The following is a 19,542-nucleotide window of genomic DNA, read 5'->3' as shown; positions in this document are numbered from 1 at the left end:
CAGCAGGATAAGTAAGTCACAGAGGGAAGCCTCAGCCCCCAACCAGGGAATTGCCCTTCTTCTACAAGACAGTAGGAGACATTTCTTGTGGTTTTGTGTAGCTTTGAAAGAAAATACTTTAAACCTCCATGGAACCACTGTAAAAATTCAAGAAAAGCATTTTTTTGAACCTTGTTTCCTGTTTTCTAGGCTACACCTGATAGTTGTAGTTTTAAATCCCAAATAGAAAAGAATGTTAGAATTCTTAGATGTATGTGTATTTCTGTGTTTACACTTCAAAACAGAATTTAACTGACCATTTATGAAATGGTGCTTTTGAGAGTTACTCAGTTACTCTAGCATTGCTCCAAGTGCTGTCACAACAGCACCCTGGAGGATGGGACATTGAAATGGCTAGAACACAGTTGTTTAGAAATTATCCAAGTTATTGAACAGATTGACTTCAGGAGGTCATACGTGGTTTAGAAGAAGAGCAGCTCAGTTTTCTTGCTTGTTAGGCATCTGTTAGGAGTCTTATTCTGAATTGCGGTGGACTTGACTGGAGCAAAATCTTTATTACAGGTTTCAGTACTGATACTGGTGCTCTGCAGCACTTGTGAACTGCAACTCAGAATAAACCTGCAGTTTCTGACTGTGGCAAGACAAGTCATTGATCTTGTCTTCCATTGTTTTTTATAAGACTTTGTTATTTTCCAGTGGTCTCCAGAGTCACCACATACCCAGCAGTAGCTTGCAAGGCTTTCAGTGGTTTAACTGTGCTTGTAACTTCTTTATCTTAGCTATGACACCCTTCTTGTTGCTGACTCCCACCTAACCCTTTTCATTTTCTCTGGACTGAATTGAAACTACTGAATCTGTTTGATTTGTGTTGGAAAGGAAGGACATCTTGAGGCATACTGCAAATGTTCGTGTGTGCGGGGAAGTTTTTCCTTGTTGCATGTTTTCTTGGTTCTTATTTTTAAATGGTTTTGAAAATGAGAGGTGAAGGACTTTGAACGAAGGAACATTTGCAAATCACTTCTTATTCCAGTGGGCTATTAACATGTATATTTATATTTTTATTATTAATATTTTAGATGTTTCTTCTACATTTAACAGGCATCAATGTTCAGAATTTTTTTCCTTCTTGGTATCTTCAACAAGCACTATGTTATGGAGGTTAAATTATGGATTCATCTTTTCCTTTTACTTTGTTGCCTTTCCTTTTGTAAGAAAGTGCTGGGAAAATAAGAAATGGCTCAGCTGGTGTTGCTCATCTTGGGGTCTGCCAGTGCAACTTACTGCTGAGAGTGCTATTTTAACATTGTTATTCCACCCCTCCCATGTTATCATGGGTTTAAGGTATACCCTGAGCAATGCTGCATATTGTTTGTGGATTTGCATTGCTTTTCTGAATTGGCCATGCTGCTGTTTGTTCTTCTCATATGGAGGTGTTACTTTGCTGATACCTATATTCTTTCTCCTCATAATTCCACCACTGTTGATTGTAGGTCTGATGAAAGTGATTCCTCTCTGTCGGAGGTACACAGGTACTCTCTCTTTCTCCTTTCTGCTTTCTTGGCATCTCTCATTGAAGTTATTCCAGTTCTTAGAAAATTTCATTTTGCTGCATGATTTTTCCTGGTCCTTGTGCATTGTATCTCATTTTGCTTTTGCCAGAAGTTTAAGAATTTGACATTTTGGTCAAGCATGTCTTCCCCTCTCTGTCTTTTAAGGTGTTTATTATCACTGTGAGCATGTCAGATTTTTTTCTTTTTAAATGAAGTATGGTGTAAACCTTTCCTTTGACATACTCTTTCTTTGTTTTCTTTAAATAAAAGGAGCAGATATTTTCTTAGGTTTCATATGCTTCCCTTTCTTTTTGTTGTTCATTTCTGTGCTTTAGTCACTCAAAATTAAATCCCAGTGTAAATAAAAATGAGTAGGTTTCTCATTATGTCTTTCTGACAGAATGCACAGTGGCTTAAGAGAAGTATCTCTACTCATGTTCCTAAACTGTGACTTAGGATTTTGGTACTTGGTGAAAAATCAATACATCAAGAGAAGGACTGTGAAAGGGCTAATAGTAATGTGATGGTGGCTTTTTCTGGTCATTGTAGCAGTGATAGCATTTTTTTCTCTGTAGATTGTAGAGCACTGCACATAGGTAGATAAAAAGCTCTGGAACATGTGTTTTACATGGCTTGTCAAGGGAATGAGTGGGTGAGGACAGCAGTAGGAATAACTCACTTGTAGAGGCAGCATGGTCCACTGGGGAGTATTACAGAGAAATAAAACATACTAGTTTTGTGTGATGTTAGAAAACAAAGTATAGAGACCTAAATTAAATTGTTCCTGTATTCTTGAAAACATAAAAAGGTGCAGATCGAAAGGTGAATACCTTCCCAAAATGAGGAAGTTAATGTCAAACAATTTAAGGCAGTGTTAATATTAGCAAAAGCTATAAAAGAATTGCAGAGGAGTAATGAATTATATAAATGAAGATGTCCTGAGCAGTAAAAATGCATAAAATAATAATTTCTAAGATTGTACTAGCTAATTGTCACAGTTAGTACCATGAAGGGCATTCTCCTTCCTGTAGCAAGCTTCTGGGCAATATTATGGATGTTTTACATTTTCCTAAATCATCTGACACTAATTTTTTTGTGACATAGGGGTATGGCTTAGATCATTTTCTTCATAGTTGTGTGTGTAATCCCCAGAAGAGCATGAAAGTGAGTCTTAACTGCAGGCTGGTCAGGTTAGAGCATTGTGTTGCATGTTTTGGGCATTACCTTGAGGCTTTTCTACACTTCACAGAAATTAATGGGCTCCGTGTGCATACAGTTGTATGCATGAGATTTTAGAATGTTAATAATTCCTGTTTGGTGATGAACTGTGATTAATTTTTTCAGGCTGAGTTAGTCTTTTGTCATCACCACAGAACTAGCTGCAAATCCCCAGGATGATTCCTCTGGGGTATCTGTACTCCATCCATACTATTTGAGTACAAGTGTGGAGTTGTGTATGGGGTACAGTAGGAACCTTCCTCAGGCATACAGATCAGCAGCAGTTCTCCAAGCTGGCTCGCAGAAGGCGGTTGACGTGATGTGACTGCTGAGTTTGGAATTAGCAGCGTACCTCATATTTGCTTCATTTTTCAATGTGCTATTTAGACTAAGATGTCTTTATGCAATCTGCAGTCTTAAGGCTGGTCCTAGGCATCCAGGAGCTTTAAGCATCCTGGATTTTTCAGCATAACACACTTTCTATATACCCGGCATTCAGTATCTTGTCTTTTCGTTTGTTCAGTTTTGTATGTGGTTTCCTTTAACTGATAGTCCAGAGTTGAAGCTAAATAGTAAAAATCCTTACATAGTTTATGAAATGCATTCGGCTGTTCTGCCTTCACACATAAGAAAATCAGATTATTTTTTTCCCCCTATATTTAGGTAAATTAATTTTATCTGTATCTGTTACTATGTCCAACTCACATTCTCTTCTTTTGTTTAGGGGGGTAATTAATCCATTCCCTGCTTCAAAATGCATCCGATCATCCCCACTTCAGTGTATCTATACAGCTGAAGGACATACCAAGGCTGTGCTTTGTGTTGATGCAACTGATGATCTTCTCTTCACTGGATCTAAAGGTTAGGCAAGCTCCACGCATCTGTGCTGGCTTCAAAAGTTGCTCTGACAGCTTGGGGTCTCTTGAAATTCTCAGTTTGTGCTTAGTGCTCTAAACACAGTGAAAAATGGTGAGGATCCATTTTGCAACATAAGCTGAAGAAGGATTTATAGTAATTACCTACAGGTTTTTATTTCCTGTATTTGGCTGTTTAGCTGTAATGGAAAAAGTAACTGTCAAGAGTAGCATTAACATTTGTTGAGTGATATGATGAAAACAAATCATGGTAACACATGCACACATAACATGCAATGCAAAGTAATAGCCTTAGGGTAGGGTTAGAGGATGGAATTAGCACATCTTTGGCTGAGCATGAATAGTCTTCATGGCATAGTTTCTTTGAGCAGAGCTAAGGATGTTTTCTGCTTGCCCTGTGCATCTCGTTGCCTGTCTCTCGTGGGTGTAATTGGCTGTTATGGGAGGGACTGGATTTTCAGTTGTCACTAAATTCCTTACTGAATGGATCAACCAATCTATGAACTCTTCCAGCTGCTAGAAACAGTGTTTTGGAAAAAAGCATTTTCCATTGTAATCACTCAGTTTGGCTTGACATCAATAGTTACTTTTCATATCACTCAAAAAGGGATTTTTGTGTTCTCTTTTTTTAACTTTGGCCTTTTCATGTCAGGGACTTATGGTAAAAGACTTCCTATATTGTTAGTCATGCAGCTGAAACTGTAGCAGACTCATTTTCTCCCAAATAGAACCTGTGTGGTAATCTCTGATTGTTTGTTTGTTTTTTTCTTTCCTGAAGTATCAAAGCTAAGGTGGGAGTTGTGTCTGGGGAGAAGTTAACGCCTTTTGACAGGGAGACTCTCCTCTTTACTAGTTCACATAATTGATAAACTCTGAAATTTCAGGGCATCCTTTTATCCCTATATTAACATAGAGATAATCCCCATCAGATATGGGTTTTCCACTGCTAATATTTAGGTACTGTCTCTGGTTATTTTGCTAGCTGGCTGTTAAAAATACCAAGACACACTCTTATAGTGAATTGGAAAACTTTTGGTCTTGTAGGTTTGAAGCCAACATTTCAGTATTCGTGCAAGTGTATACAAATGCAAAAAAGGGCATGTATATTTAATTTCAGTGAATGTTGCTTAGTTGATTTTTCTCTTCATCCTCCTAGTAATTATTCCAGTAAAAATGTACTTCTAGAACACGTGGAGTGATGCAGGTATGGTACAAGGCGAGTTTCCTGTGCTCTCCGTGCTGCAAAATTCTTGAGAACTTCCATGCATTTGGGATTTTTAGTACGCAAAAGGTTGCAGTTTTTAAATTCCTTTGCTAGTGAATGGGAGCTGTGACTAAAGCACTTATTTTGGTATTTTCAGAGGCTCCTCAAGCAGCAAGTGGTTTGGATCGCTTCTCACCGTTGTAGTTTTGTTGTGGCAGTTAGTACTGTCATGCTGAGCCTCAAAACCCCTCCTCAACTATGCTCTTGATGAAGAATTCTTGAACTAAAAATGGGGTTCTTCTCTTGATCTGTCATCATCCAAACTTCACAGCCCCTAAACTGTCTGTATGTTTACTTCACTTTCCTTGAGATGGAATTTATTATTTTTTTTTCCCCCTTGTTTGTCTCTTAATAGATCGTACCTGTAAAGTCTGGAACCTGGTAACTGGACAAGAGATTATGTCTCTAGGGGGTCATCCAAATAATGTTGTTTCAGTAAAATATTGCAACTACACTAGCCTGGTCTTCACAGTCTCAACCTCCTATATCAAGGTGTGGGACATCAGAGATTCTGCTAAGTGCATTCGGACATTGACGTAAGTATGCTAAACCTCAAATGCAAAGAGTTCAAGTGAGTCTTAATTTTACATAAGTTTTATTAGATTTAATTGTGTAGTGCAGCACAGTGTAGTTTAAATACACTGTGTGTTGGGGCTAGAAGCTTTCTTTGCATGTTCGGGCTTAGTCTGTATGGTGCATTGGTAATATATGGAAACACAAAATAATTTACATTCATGCCTATAGTGTTTTATCAAATATTCAGTATTCATAATTTGCTTACATTGTTTTTGCTCAGGTAAAGAGGTTTGGTTTTAAACAGTATGCGAAGTAGAGAGAACAAAATATAGGGATTTTGTTTTTCATTTCCTCATTCCTCCCTGTACTCAGGTCTTCAGGCCAAGCAATGCCTGGTGATGTGAGTTCAGGAAGTACTAACAGAACAGTCACTATCCCAGCTGGAGAGAACCAGATCAATCAGATTGCACTAAATCCAACTGGCACATTCCTCTATGCAGCTGCTGGAAACTCAGTGAGGATGTGGGACCTGAAAAGGTACTGAATACAAGCAGGATAGATTGTTCTTGAAGTGGTTACGTGTACATATGAAACAAAATTAGTGCATGTGAAAAGGTGAACGAAGTATTTCCTGTTTATGGTAATGTCTGTGACCTTGGCAAAATATGGCCAAGATATGGGTCAACTAATCCATGCTGTTATGATTACTGAGCCACGAGCCAGGAAGTGCTCATGATTTCCTCATGTGTAAAGGTTATGGTGAATTGTTTCAGAAAAATTATTGGAAAACTACAAAATTCTGTTAAACAGGCTCTTGTAAGGTGATGGATGCATGAGTCCTGACTAGTAGTTGTTGATGAGATGATGAAAGCCAATTGATGTCACGTAATACAATGTGGGGCTATGATAGCCACATCATAATAGGAGTTTTCCAAGCAGAACCTGCACCCAAAGGGCAAGTTCAGAATACAGAGAATACTTTGAGGGGTGTGATTTAGCTTTACTTTTAATTTTTTTTTAATATTTTACATAAGTAGAAGCTTTTGTTTACATTTAACATAAATTTAACACCCATGGGTATGAGCAATAAGGGGTATGTAAACCAGAGAATGAGTAGAAGACATAAGGAAAAACAGATCCATTCTGGTAGAAACTGTGCTATAGACTGTATTGGATATATGGGAAAAAAATAACAAATCCTCATTTCTTCCCTTATCCTTGAAGATTTCAGTCTACAGGAAAGCTAACTGGTCACCAGGGTCCTGTTATGTGCCTTACTGTAGATCGAATTTCCAATGGACAAGATCTTATTGTCACTGGTTCAAAGGATCATTATATAAAGGTAAACCATTAGCATTTACTTATGTAAGTCTTCACATCAGCATGGGATGCAGACCTCAGGAGAAGTGACGACTCGCATCTCCGTATCTGAAGTACGATAGCCAAGATGGAAATTCTTTCATCAGTGATAGATTATGAATACTGTTCAGAGTTCCTAAATGCTTATCACTTCAGTGCTGCTTTTCTTTCATGCTGGAGCGTGGGTAGATGCTTGTCTGCAGTTAAACTTTTTCTTAATCCCCAGTAAGTTGGATCCAGGTGTATGAAGTACTGTAAAAATATTCATAACACCTACTTTTAAGCAACATTTAGCTCTTGAAAAGATTTTAAGTCAGTGCCTCTGTTTTGGAGTACAGACCTAATTTCTTCAGCAGAGACACTGCTCCCCACAGAAGAGGGTCTGAGGGTCTCGCCCAGGCTCTTGCTTAAGTGGGGAAGGAGAGAGAGGTCAGTACATCTCTGCCAAGGTGCCCATTGAGGCACTCTAGTCATTACTTCTGCACAGTTTAGAATATTGGGTTAGTTAAGAGCTACCATCCTGGCACAGTAATAAGTGTAGGCCCACAGTGGGGGCACAGGATGTGATCATGTAATGTGAGTTTGTCATGCTACCAGCTCATGTAACAAGCAAGGAGGTAGAGGGGCTTTTGGAAAACATAGGTGTCAGCAGTCAGAGGGGTTTATCTGCCATTCTTGCTCCCTTGCTGTGGGCAGGCTACATAAATCCTCATAAGGACACCTGACTCTTGACTAACACCACTAGAATATCCACAGGTATTCTATCCATGTGTATGTACTGCACAGTAATGGCTGTTCTGCAAGGTGAATGCCTCCATAATTGTCAGGCCACTTTGGATAGTACAAATGATCTGTATGTGCATGGTCAGTGCAGCAGTTTGGGAATTCTTAATACTTCTCCACATGGGTAGGTCCACTGCGGGTAGTAGGTCTGGTCACAGATACAGCTTTCCCCTGCCACAGGAAGCTACTGCCATGTTACTGAGCCAGGAATATTCATCACCTCTGTCAAAGTGCTTGATTTTTTTTCTGATGTATCATTGAAGATTTTTCTTACAACTGGAACTGACGCATGTTAATTGACTGCAGTAACTTTTCAAGTATCTTTAACTCACCTAAGGTATTCTTTTACACTACCAAGCTGTCCCTTTTTTACTGCCAAGCTTACACATTTTAAAAGGTCAATGAAGAGCAAATAATAAGGGATGAAGTGTGACATTTGCTTGTGAAACAGAGGTAGTGGTTTAATAAGTTACTGCTCACCTTTTCCTTCTCAGCTCAGTCTAACTGGTTGACTTCTGGCTCACTACGATGCAAAATGAAATAGGGTTGCTTACACTGCCGCCCTAGGGACAAAGACCTGATTATTCCTTAAATAGTTAAAATGGTCTCACATGAATCTTAAGACCCCATTCTTGCAGCACATGCAAGGAGAGAGGTGTGTCTAGTCCATGGAAAGCATCAGCATGTAAATGGTATGTAACCCTTGCCCCAGAACACCTTATCCAGCAAAATATATTAATGCCTCTTCCTGCAGCTGCCTGTGCAGTTCTCCCAGTGTTTCCCATAATCACACATGAGCTTTGTTTCTCTGGCCCACCACACAGTGTATATATAGGCTCTTCCTTATGAAGATATTGTATATTTAGTAATCAAATAGCAGCACTTCTCAGTGCAGTCTTCTCTGAAGTCAGTGAAGAATTCCTGCTTCAGACAAGAGGTATAAGAGGAGAAAGGAGTGGTTCTTGTAGATAAGTTCTGTCAAATACACATCATGATACAGTGGCCTGTAAGAAGTTTTCCCCTGGAAGTTACTGACTGCATGATTTCCAAGCTGGTTAGATGCCAGATAAGTTTGCTTAACATATTTGATCTTGTATTTATTTGTTTTAGATGTTTGATGTGACTGAAGGGGCTCTTGGAAGCGTAAGTCCTACACACAATTTTGAACCTCCTCATTATGATGGCATTGAGGCACTTGCTATTATGGGAGACAACCTATTTAGTGGATCCAGAGATAATGGCATTAAGAAATGGGATTTGGCTCAAAAAGACCTTCTTCAGGTAATGCAAAAAAATCATGCTGTTAATGTGGCAGTCCTGCTGTACAGCTGTTTTTTCAGGCTGTGTAATGACTATTCACTTTAGATACTGATGTTTTTACTAGGGAAGGCACAGAGCACTTAGAAAGAAATCAATAATGTACTTGATCTTTGCACTAGGAATGCAGTTGCTCTTATTTTCAGTATATGTAGCATCAGGAAATTCTCATTAAGTGGTTATAGTCAGAGCTCAAGTAGAGGGCTGTGGGTTTTGGTTTTTTTGCTTTGGAATGCGGGCAGCAATTTGCCTACCCTGTGATTGGAACCATTGGGTATCATCCTTGTCATTGACAAGTTGGTGAGTTTTGGACTGGGAACTCATTAATGACACACAATGCTTGAGAATGTTTTCTTGTGAAGAGGGTTTACAACCTACCTTGCTCCACCCAGCCTTTTGCTATGTAGTGTATAGAACACACACAAAACAGTGTTTTTTGTTAGAACATATTTGCTGTAAGATTTCACTGGGAAAAAAAGGGGGGGAGGCAGGGGGGTGAGCAAGAAGGACCTAACATCCAGGGAAACTTTGAAGTTCATTGTAATTTGTTTGACATGGAGAACATTGATTTTTTTTTTTTTTTTGGCTACTTGCTATAAGCCAGTCTATTCTTTTAGGTCTTGTGGGAGGTGGTTGAGGTAGAGAGACAATTATTTGAGACTGAGAAATGGAAGGCAGAAAACAACAAATACCAGAAAATACTGTTGGTTTTGCAAAGGGTTGATTAGATACCAATAATTTAATAATTTTTGGAGGGAGGAAGAGTGTATCTTTTTGTGTATTTTAATGTACAGACTGATAACAAGGAAACATAGAATATTAAAGTTTTAAGACATTAGAGAATAATGGACTGGTCACCTTATAGAAGTTCTTTATGGGCATACTTAGTATTTCATAAATACACAAAACTTGCTGGACCTTCTTTTGAAATTGCCCAATCAAGTGTCAGTTCCTTTTCAGAATACTACTAAGACTTCACATTTAAAATAAGGATTCAGAAATCCAGCTTCTTGCAGAAAAGGTTCACTTGGTCATATTGGGACATCTTCCCTCTTACCTGTCTAGGGAAATGCATTAAGCAGCTCGTCAGAAAAAACAGCAGGAGCATAGGAACAGGAAACATTTTGTATTCTCAGAATGACTTTATTGAAGTTATAAGAAGTGTCTTCATTCTTGCATTTTAGGCTCATTAATATTTTATGCAATATGCACTTTTGCCATTGCAATTAATTTAACACCAGAAAGAATACAGGGGTAGGGTGAAGTAGAATGTATCAGTGGACTAGCTGTATTCCTTCTCTCATTTTTCTTTTGGTGTATGTGCATTTCATAAGTTCTATACTTCATGTTCCCCTGTTTATTGGTTTTAAAAGTAGAGCTTAACAAAAATGATCTCAAGCCTCCTTATTTCTACAAAGTGTGTGTTTTTCAAGGCGGTGAGACTAAAGCATTTGACAAAACAATATCATTTGTATTCACTGCCTTTCTAGGGCATGAAGAGAAGTGATTACTTTTGGGGGTAATTCAGGATGAATGGGTCCACTGGAGGGCACACAGTGCAAAGCTGATCCAAGCAAGGCTGACTCTGTAGTTAGGTCTGGTTACCCAAAGCCTTGCCCAGCTGAGTTTTCAAAATCTTCCGGTGTCACAGATTGAAGAGCTGCTCTGGGTGACCTATTGCACTCCTTAAACTACTCTTCTATGATTCCCCAGCCCTCCCTCCCCATATCCAGACAAAATTTCTGATATTGAAACTTTCTTTTGGCCTGTACATTTGGCTGTTTTGGATGAGGGAAGATAAACCTGAAACACCTGAGCTGCTTGAAGTATAAATGCTAACATTTTGACAGAGGTTCTGGCTTGGCATACATGTGTTAAACAAGACTGATCCCCTGTAATTGGTGAAAATTGCTTAACACGCCATTCAAAAGAATTTGGAGATCATTTACGTCACTTTCTGCAATACATCCCAAGCCACAAAACACTGCTGTGACAAAATTAAGATTTATAAGAACCATTCCTCCTCCCAGTTCCATGAAGTGTTGCATGACCAGACCACCAATGTTGTGATAGCAGTGTATGTTATAGATAAAATGTCATGATGATCCTAGAAAGCTTGAGTGTTCTCCTTAATATGAGAAATGCAGCAAAGCAAAGCAGTTCCTACCAAAGTGAACCGGAGAAGAGCCATTCTTGGTCCCCTTAAAAGACAGCAAACTTGGGCTATTATTTCCCAGTGGTGGTACCAAATGGATGTTAGTCTCAGCTGGTCTGTGCAGCATTTTGCTTTCTGAATTATTAGTAAAATGCTAGTGAGCGTCTTTCCTCAATAAAGATTAATGTACTGTTAAGTGCTACATCACAACATCAATTTATAATGTGTAATGGAAAAAGAAGAAAGGAGGAAGGCAGATATATCTGTAGTTTCTGTCTCCCTGCTGTATTTTTGAGCAGTGTTCTGGATTTTCTTTTTATGTGTTTTATAGTCAGTTTACAGACAGACCTGAAACAGAGACCATATGTTCAAACATGCATTTGAACATATGCAGATTTAGCATCATCCTAAATTAATTTCTGTTCTACATGGTCAGCTGTGCATATTGGATTTTCTTCTTCTTTTGCAGTACTATTTCATAAGGAAAACCAAACAGTATAGAATTAGCCATATGGAAGATAGCACCCTCCTTGCTCTAAAGGAGGAGCAGCTGCAGGGCTGGGATATACCCAGAGCCATGTAGCAAATCTACTGCAGGACAGGAATCAGTCTTGGAATTTGGGATTTTACCATTTTTGCACTCATTCCTCTAGAAGCTTTTGCAGCCCTGTGAGACTTGCCTGCCTTCTCTTTTTCAGCAAGTTCCTAATGCTCACAAAGACTGGGTGTGTGCTCTTGGCCTGGTACCTGGCGCTCCAGTTCTGCTCAGTGGCTGCAGAGGAGGCACCCTCAAGCTCTGGAATGTGGATACCTTCGCACCCATTGGGGAGATGAAGGGACACGACAGCCCTATCAATGCAATCTGCACCAACTCCAGCCAGATCTTCACAGCTGCAGAGTGAGTTTTTCTTCTCCACGAATCTTTCTTTTCCGTTGCTGCTGCTAGAATTCTGTCCACACAAATGCACTGAGGAGAGCTTCAGTTATGTAAGTCGCCTAATAGCAACCATGGTGAGACCCAGATCACGCCCCTAAATGCTGCTAATCTACTGCAGTGATCTCCAAGGTGGGGTGCCTGCACCCCAGGGGATGTGCAATATGATCCATTGAGGTGCAGGAAGAAAATATGAGAACTTCAATAGTACATACGTATAATTTATAAGTGAATATACACACAGGGGTGTGTGCTCAAAAAAATTTTTAGTGGCAGGGGTACATGATCAAAAAAATTTGGAGACCACTGATCTGCAGGATGGCAGGGGGAATTTGGCAGTAGCTGAGAACTTCACCAGCTTCTCTCTGCAGCTGGGCTGTTTGCTGCTAGGACTGATCCCTGGCCTGTAGGAATTTTTCTGAAAGCTATGTGGTTGGGTTTTGTTTGGTTGGGTTTTTTGTTTCTTTGTTTTTAAGTGCTGGCATACAGCAGAAGCTTTGCAAGCCTTCCTGTTGTCCTTTAAACACTCTGACTGGCATATTTGCTTTCTCACTAAAAGTGAGCAAATTGAGTAGCTGAAACCTCAGGGGACTTGACTAGGAAAAATGGCTCATTCTGGAGAAAGCTGCTGCACTTGGTGGTGCAGTCTGAGTACAGGAGCTGAGAAAGCTGTTGTGTTACCTTCTAGAGCCAATTGCAGAAGCTTCTGGCCTTCTGAATTGAAAGCAGGTCTTTCTCAGTCAAAGCAGGATTTCAAAGTTGCCAAGTTGGCACCTGTGGTGGGCAGGTTTTATGCTTAAGTATTAATAGATGGGGTAGAGACATCAAAGCTTGTGTCTCTGCCTAAAGATAAGGCAAATAAGGTAAGTTTAGAACATGCAAGCACCTGTATCATCTTGTGGCTCTGTGCTTTTTAACCTTATTTTAGACTGATATCTCTTATGCAAACAGAGCATGTTTCAGGTCCTGTTTGATTTAACTTGTTATCACTTTTTACACTTTTTTAATGTCAGAAAGTAGCCTTGTCCTGTTGAGTCCGTCTCTCTAATTTTGTAGTACACTGACTGTTGGCCTGTGTTCTGCTGCGTTGCACTTACATGCTAGAAGCTGTTCTCTCTCAGTCTACTTAAGCTATTACCATTAGCTGTATTTTAAAAACCAAGTAATAGCACAGTAGGATTTTACTTTCCGTAGACATATGATCTTTATATTTGTCTAGATGCTTAAAGGTAGTAGCCAGTGCTGTGATAAGGTATGGGAATCTTAAATGTTGTACATGTTTGATTACAAAGTCTCCTGGAGGTGGAATGAGCCTTGCATATCCATTAAGGAAATATTATTTTGCCAACAATGCCTTTCTGAATAAATCACCCAAGCTTCCCTTCTTCCTCCTTCCCTCCCCAATACCTCTCCCTCATCAGTTTAATTATCTAGCTCTAATACTGCTTTGGTTTGGTTTTCAGTGACCGGACTGTGAGGATCTGGAAAGCTCGAAGCCTCATAGATGGGCAAATCTCAGATACAGGAGATGCAAGTGAAGATCTTGCCAGTAATTGAAGTGATGGGGATAAAGGAAAATATTGTTGAATTTGAGGTGCACTCTATGCAGTTTGCTGCATGCTTATTAGGTAAACACTGATGACTGGAATGAACTGACAATTAAGAGTGAACTTCCACTAGACCTGCTGTCCTTAAAATGTGTACTGTATTTAAGAAAAAAATAACCTCTTGGTAACCAGCTTGTGTCTCAGTGGTCACATATATGTCTATGTATTATGGCTGAAATTGTGTGCATATGTAATACTTGCAGTTTAAGTTTACTGGAAATCAGTCTAATGACCGTCTCAAAACTATAACCTGAAATATATAACAAGTGCTCTGCTGTATTTCACTCACCAGTATGATTAGCTGGTTTGCATTTTAGGGTAGCAGGGGAGTGATGATATCCCAGTAACAAGCCTTTCATTGTGACAGGCAGTTTCAAGATTCTAAAGGTCACTTACACTGTTGTTAGAGAAATGGAGTGAATAAAAGATGGGAAGAAGCTGTTAATGACCCATCTATCTGACACAGCTGTATCCTGCTAACAGAATGCCATATGATTTGTGTTAATGTTGGCATAGAATCCTTGTTGACCAAAGTTGTGCAGCTACGTATACTCTGTGCTCAGGACTAGAACTCAAATGCTCATAAACTGGTATGTTTTATTAGTGTTTTGCCTGTATTCTGTAATGACTAGGTGTTCTCAGTGTCATGACAGAAATATATCTTAATCTATTTTTCTTACAGATTTGTTTCTATCATCTCACATTTTCTTTTCTAAAGCAAAATGTCTTTCCTTTTAATCTAATTTTATATGCTGCTAAATGTATTTTAAATACACTGTTTTGCAGACCTTGGCTTTGAGAACTGAACCACCTGTATTGGTAAAAGCTATGTAAATAGATGGTTGTACAAAGAAAATATCTTATCTTGTGCCTGTATGACTTTTAAAGCCCTTAGAGTGTGGATATTGAGGGAGGATGTATAATTTACGCAGCTGTTTTGAATATTAATTTGTAAATTCTGCAGATTTTAAAAACTTATGTAGATTCAGATACACTGTTTGGATATTGAGGTTTTTTGGTTGGTGTTTGTTTTGGTTTGTTTGTTTTCCAGGAAAATCTAGGTCTGTAAATTATAGTTTATGTAGGTAACGCTTAAATAAAGACGTGACTGTGAACTACTACTTGGTTTTGCCTTTTTCATCACACTTCCTTGTAAAAAATTCACTTCCATTGCAAATTCCCTGAATATAGAATGGACAGCTTTACATATGCAGTGGAGTAGCTTGCTGAGTAATATAGCCAATAGGTTATTCTGGTATCCTGTGTTTATGTTCTTGTTGAGTATTATTTGTGTTTTGACGGTAGTTAGCAATCCTGGTAGGATTCCCTCATACTAAGTACAGTACAGAGTTAAAATGAAGCAGATGCCTCCTGTTCCTAAGAGATGACAGTTCTTACCTTATGACATATGGTCTGTCAAACAAAAAATAGTTGTGATGCCTCTTACTGATCTTAGGGAAATCATTTCCTTCTCAGCTCTGCTTGAAAGGAGATGAAAATAAAAACTGTTTGTGATCTGAGGTGTTAGATTTCTTCCAAGTTTTGTCACAAACAAGTAAAGATAATATTGTTAAGCAACTATGTATAGGTTAGTTAAAATAAACAGCAGCCATACCAGTTAATGTGTATCATGCTTTTTCACTACTCAAGGGGTGCGCACACACAAGAATTGGGACAATAGCACAGCTTTGAGCAAAACTCTCAATGGAGAGTGGATTTACATACAAGACTCGTATGAGAAGCTTTGTGTACCTGGTGGAGGGTCTCTGTTCTTTCTGGCCCAGCAAGTAAAGGCCACCAAAAAGTGATGCCAACAGGTTGGTGACCCCTGATTTTGAGCTGAACACTCGCTGCTGTCATCTGGGAACCCTGGGAAGTTGTGGGATTTTAGTGTGTGTGTTTGGTATGTGTAAGATTCATAAGAACGTTGTGGTTTGCAACTGCAGGACAGAAGTCCTTACAAACCTAGGAAATGGCTGGCTGCTGTTGGGTAGCCTGGCTTGCAGATGCCTCTGTGGTGATGCTTGACAGCACAGACATCTTGTTTCATGAAGGCACCCTTATAACTTAGAGAATGTGTGTATAGAAAGATTTTGGGTATTTTCCTCCAGGAAGACACTCCACCTAAACCAGATCTTGCCATAGAACACAGCTTTACTCTGAAAGTTCTTGCTATTAAGTAATTGGAAGAAATATGTAATTTTGTGAAGGTCACACTATCGGTGTCTTGTTTTAATGAAGAATTCTTCAACTGTTTGTTTTTCTCCAAACTTTTCATTTGTGCTTTAAATCTACATATGTAACAAAAGATAACATGAAAGCAGAAAAAGGTGGGTACTGGCCTATGATTGTCTGAAGATGTGATGTTTGTTTAAAAATATGATTGGTCTCTGAAACTTCTTTCTATGAATTCTAAGCAGTCTGAGAATGATTTTCCCATAAGTCAGATTTCAGAAGTTGAGCAAAGCTTGTGGACAAATTGCCGACTGTATCTCATCTTATCTGCTTAGATACGTTCTGAAATACAGGGTCGTGTGTTACAATTAATCTCACGTAAGTTACAAATGGTAAGAAAATATTTCCAGTGTTTCCTATGACGTATCAGAACAAGTGCTTATTGTGCCTTATATAAAAGGCTCCATGCTGCCTGCAGAAATCACCCTTCGACCATGGAGCGGATCAGGAGCCTGTGCTGCTTGGCTCTTATTCTGGCAGGTAAACATATGGCACCTGTATTTTGCTGTAGGCTTCAAAACCAGGATATAAATGTGATAACAGTAGAAGAGCTGTTAGGGAAGGTGGTCCTTTTACATGGAAAAGGAGAGAACCAGCGTGGCTTTAACTCCACCTGAGGTGAATCTGTGGCAGGGCACCAGCACTGGCTTGTTCAGAAATACACCCCAGCCCAGCAGCATGTTTAGCTCCTGGGCGCAGCACAGACACACTGGAGTCAATGGGACTGTTCAGGTGCTGAAACTTACCCTGTGCTTTGCTAGTTTGTTTTTGGTGCTTTTCTTTCTCCCAGCATACCAGAGGTTAATTTGGTCCAGAGTCTAATAAAGGGAGAAAAATCTTATGCTACTAGATAAAGGAAGAGAGAACCTCTGCAGCAACTGCCTGTGAAACATATGTATGAACCCGAAACGTTAAGACTAATGCTGTTAAATTAAAAAGTCTGAGGTAACGCTTTAATTCCTTGCTTATGCCTTACTGCAGCAGTTTCTAATCCAATCTCAAAAAGTTGAAGTCAAGGTTTTTAAACGTAAGTGGGGATAATTTCTCACATCTTTCAAACTACCTGGCTTTAGCTTCTGTTCCCATGGAAATTATTGTGGAAAAGCAGCAAGTAGCCATAGCTGTTGCTATATTCAACTGCTCATTTGTATTTCCTCTTCTATGTATGATTACAGACATAGACCATAAATGCAGTGAAAATGGTGTGGAGATTTTAAAATTGGGATGTTTTCAAAAGCAGGGAAGGAAAATTTCATCTTCCCACTTGCTGCTACTACCCCATTTGTGCTATAACAGAAGTAAATGCAGGAATCCAGGGATGAATGAGGTTGCAGCTTTGTTCAGCTCCTCATACCTGCAAGTGCTTGTTTTCAAAATTTGCTGGAAAATTTAAGCTCCACATTGATGGGGGGAGAGGGAACTAAAGAAATTTCTTGGTTCCTGCAGAGAATTTTTTTCCCTTGAACTAGATTTTTCATTCACAATATCCTTCTTGTGAAGTATTTTAATAGTATTTTATTATACAAATGAATTGATAACTCTCCCATGGACCTATGCTGTGTAAAATGTCACCAAGTTAATAAACTGCTCTAGTATATGCAGTAAGATTCTTTGATTTTAGCAATGAAAGCACTGATTCTGTGCTTAAATATAGAAAAAACAACCAAACAAAAAATGAACCTAAATAAACTGTGATGGGTTCACCCTATTTTGTGCTTTTCCTGCTAAGAGCAGTGCAAAGCTGCTGGACACAGAAGCCATGCTCTGACTGCAGAGGTGGTCCTTGGAACAGCATTATTTTACCCTCTGCAGTTGCACAGGTTTAAGGACATCAGGATCCAGAGGGCTGCAGGAAGCCTTTTAAATCCTTCCACCTCCCTCAATAAGTAGGATTATTCAGTGCATACAAAGGCAGCACAATTATTTCCATGGGACTTGCGCACTCTCCCACATGTGCAGCAGGGACACAGTACAAAAAGGCAAGAGTTTACCCAGCCAGCCCAGGGTCTTCAGTGTGCCATTAGAACGTTGAATCCTCCCTGATTTCTGCTCCAAGAAGAAATAATCTTGGGATTGTAGAGGGACCTTCATATTCCTGTTGCACTCTGCGTGAAAAAGAGGATCCAAATTTAGGCCTTAGCTATGCAACAGATCATAGGGGGTGAGTGCTGGATGGAAAGCAGCCAGCCTTTGGGGCATGACTGTCCACTCCAGAAAACAAAGGTCGAAGCCAAGCCTGCCTGTCTGGCAGCTGGGGAAGGGTAACAGGGTTTCATGTGTTAATACCTGCCTATAGAAGGGGATATGAGGCCTTGTAGTAGCAAGGAGTGAGCTCTGCTGTGCATCCCAGGAGCCTCAGACCTGAACATCAGATGCTCCTGCATCAACAGGAGGATGAGAGCTTTCTCAAAAGACAAATGTAGATGGCACTCGGCTCCTGCTTTTCTGTATTCCCATCCCCTATTTGGAAATGAACTCTGGCATAGCTGCATGATGGCATTTTCTGGTGAGGCTACAGCTCTATTCTGTAAATTTTCCCAGTATACATAATTATTGCTTGTGCACATCTGCTTGTAAAGTTCTTTCTATGGAGAAGCCCAGACTGCATCAGCAATCATGCTTTAAGCTTTCAAGCACACAACAGTCCACATTAAAAGAAAAAAATAATTAAGGCAGAGGTATTAGTCATTTTATGGAAAAGAGCAATTATCATTCAAGTAGATTTAATCTTTGAGTACTGCTGTAATGACTAAAATGACATAAGTTAACTTCAAAATAAGTATGCTGCCAGCAGTACTCCTGCTCTCTTTATAGATACTTGATAACAGGGTGTTTTGTCAGCACGGCAGGGAGCGAGTCTCACAGTGCCCCTGCTCTCAGGGGGCTCGATCAGTGCAGGGGAAACAGGGCTAGACCTGCAGCTGCAAGAAGGAGAAGATTTAGCACCTTACTAAGGCTTTGTCAGGATGATTCTGCAAATGACTAATTTGTGCCTTTTCTTTAACATCTTCCCTTTACTCATAACCATACTTGTATTAAAAAAAGCTCCTAATATTACGTATATGTAGTTGTCATAGAGTATGGAAATGAAACCCAATGAAAACATACCTCTAATCAGTATTTTTATATTTTTATCATACAGGTGCATGCTCATTTCACATAGTTGTGTGTATGTATATAGGTAACCTCTGTGTACAGCACGAGAGAGAATAAGTACACTGAAAATGTAGCGTTCTAATAGCGATAGCAGTTTTAGTCCTTACTTAAGTACATACACCTCCTGTTCAGGCAGCCTGAAGTTCTGCTCTCCCACATTGACAGCAGTTTAATTAACCTGCTCATTAACTTTCTATGAGTATTTCAAGCAAGTCGTGCTTCAGTTGAGCACCAGCAGCTCTGAGCACTGAACAACACAGACCCACTGCCTTGGCTTGTAAAAGAAGCCAGTTGCTCTTGCCTCAGTCACAAGCAGGCAGGCTGCTCTGCCATCATCTGAGTCAGAAGAATCATGTGTATAAGCCTCAAAATGGGGGGAAAAAGTGCACAACAAAACAGAATAACTAAAGAGGTTTGACTGGTGTTTATTATTTAACTCTGAACGCTGCTTCCAGCCGCCGGCGGCTGTCTTGGCTCAGCCCAGGACCCGCAGTGCTTGGGGGCAGTGGCGGTGCAGAGGCGCATCAACTGCCACCCGCAGCCCGGCGCGTCCCGCGAGGCCTGCGAGGCGCG

The 19,542-nt window shown here is 39.8% G+C and overlaps 1 protein-coding gene across 1 annotated transcript in view; it reads left to right on the top strand.

Moving 5' to 3' along the window:
- The window catches only part of KIF21A (kinesin family member 21A), a 61,569-nt gene extending 46,874 nt beyond the window's left edge, over nucleotides 1-14,695 (top strand). The window contains exons 30-37 of the mRNA XM_010022448.1: nucleotides 1,491-1,529; nucleotides 3,493-3,629; nucleotides 5,263-5,443; nucleotides 5,796-5,960; nucleotides 6,648-6,765; nucleotides 8,676-8,846; nucleotides 11,736-11,935; nucleotides 13,435-14,695. Of these exons, the coding sequence (XP_010020750.1) occupies nucleotides 1,491-1,529; nucleotides 3,493-3,629; nucleotides 5,263-5,443; nucleotides 5,796-5,960; nucleotides 6,648-6,765; nucleotides 8,676-8,846; nucleotides 11,736-11,935; nucleotides 13,435-13,528 (1,105 nt within the window). The 3' untranslated portion in view covers nucleotides 13,529-14,695. The remainder of the gene's footprint in view (nucleotides 1-1,490; nucleotides 1,530-3,492; nucleotides 3,630-5,262; nucleotides 5,444-5,795; nucleotides 5,961-6,647; nucleotides 6,766-8,675; nucleotides 8,847-11,735; nucleotides 11,936-13,434) is intronic.
- Nucleotides 14,696-19,542: the final 4,847 nt, after the last annotated feature.

This window comes from Nestor notabilis, unplaced genomic scaffold (genome assembly GCF_000696875.1).
Source record: "Nestor notabilis isolate BGI_N333 unplaced genomic scaffold, ASM69687v1 scaffold25669, whole genome shotgun sequence".
NCBI lineage: Eukaryota > Metazoa > Chordata > Aves > Psittaciformes > Psittacidae > Nestor > Nestor notabilis.
This window is presented reverse-complemented; position numbering and strand designations above follow the sequence as displayed.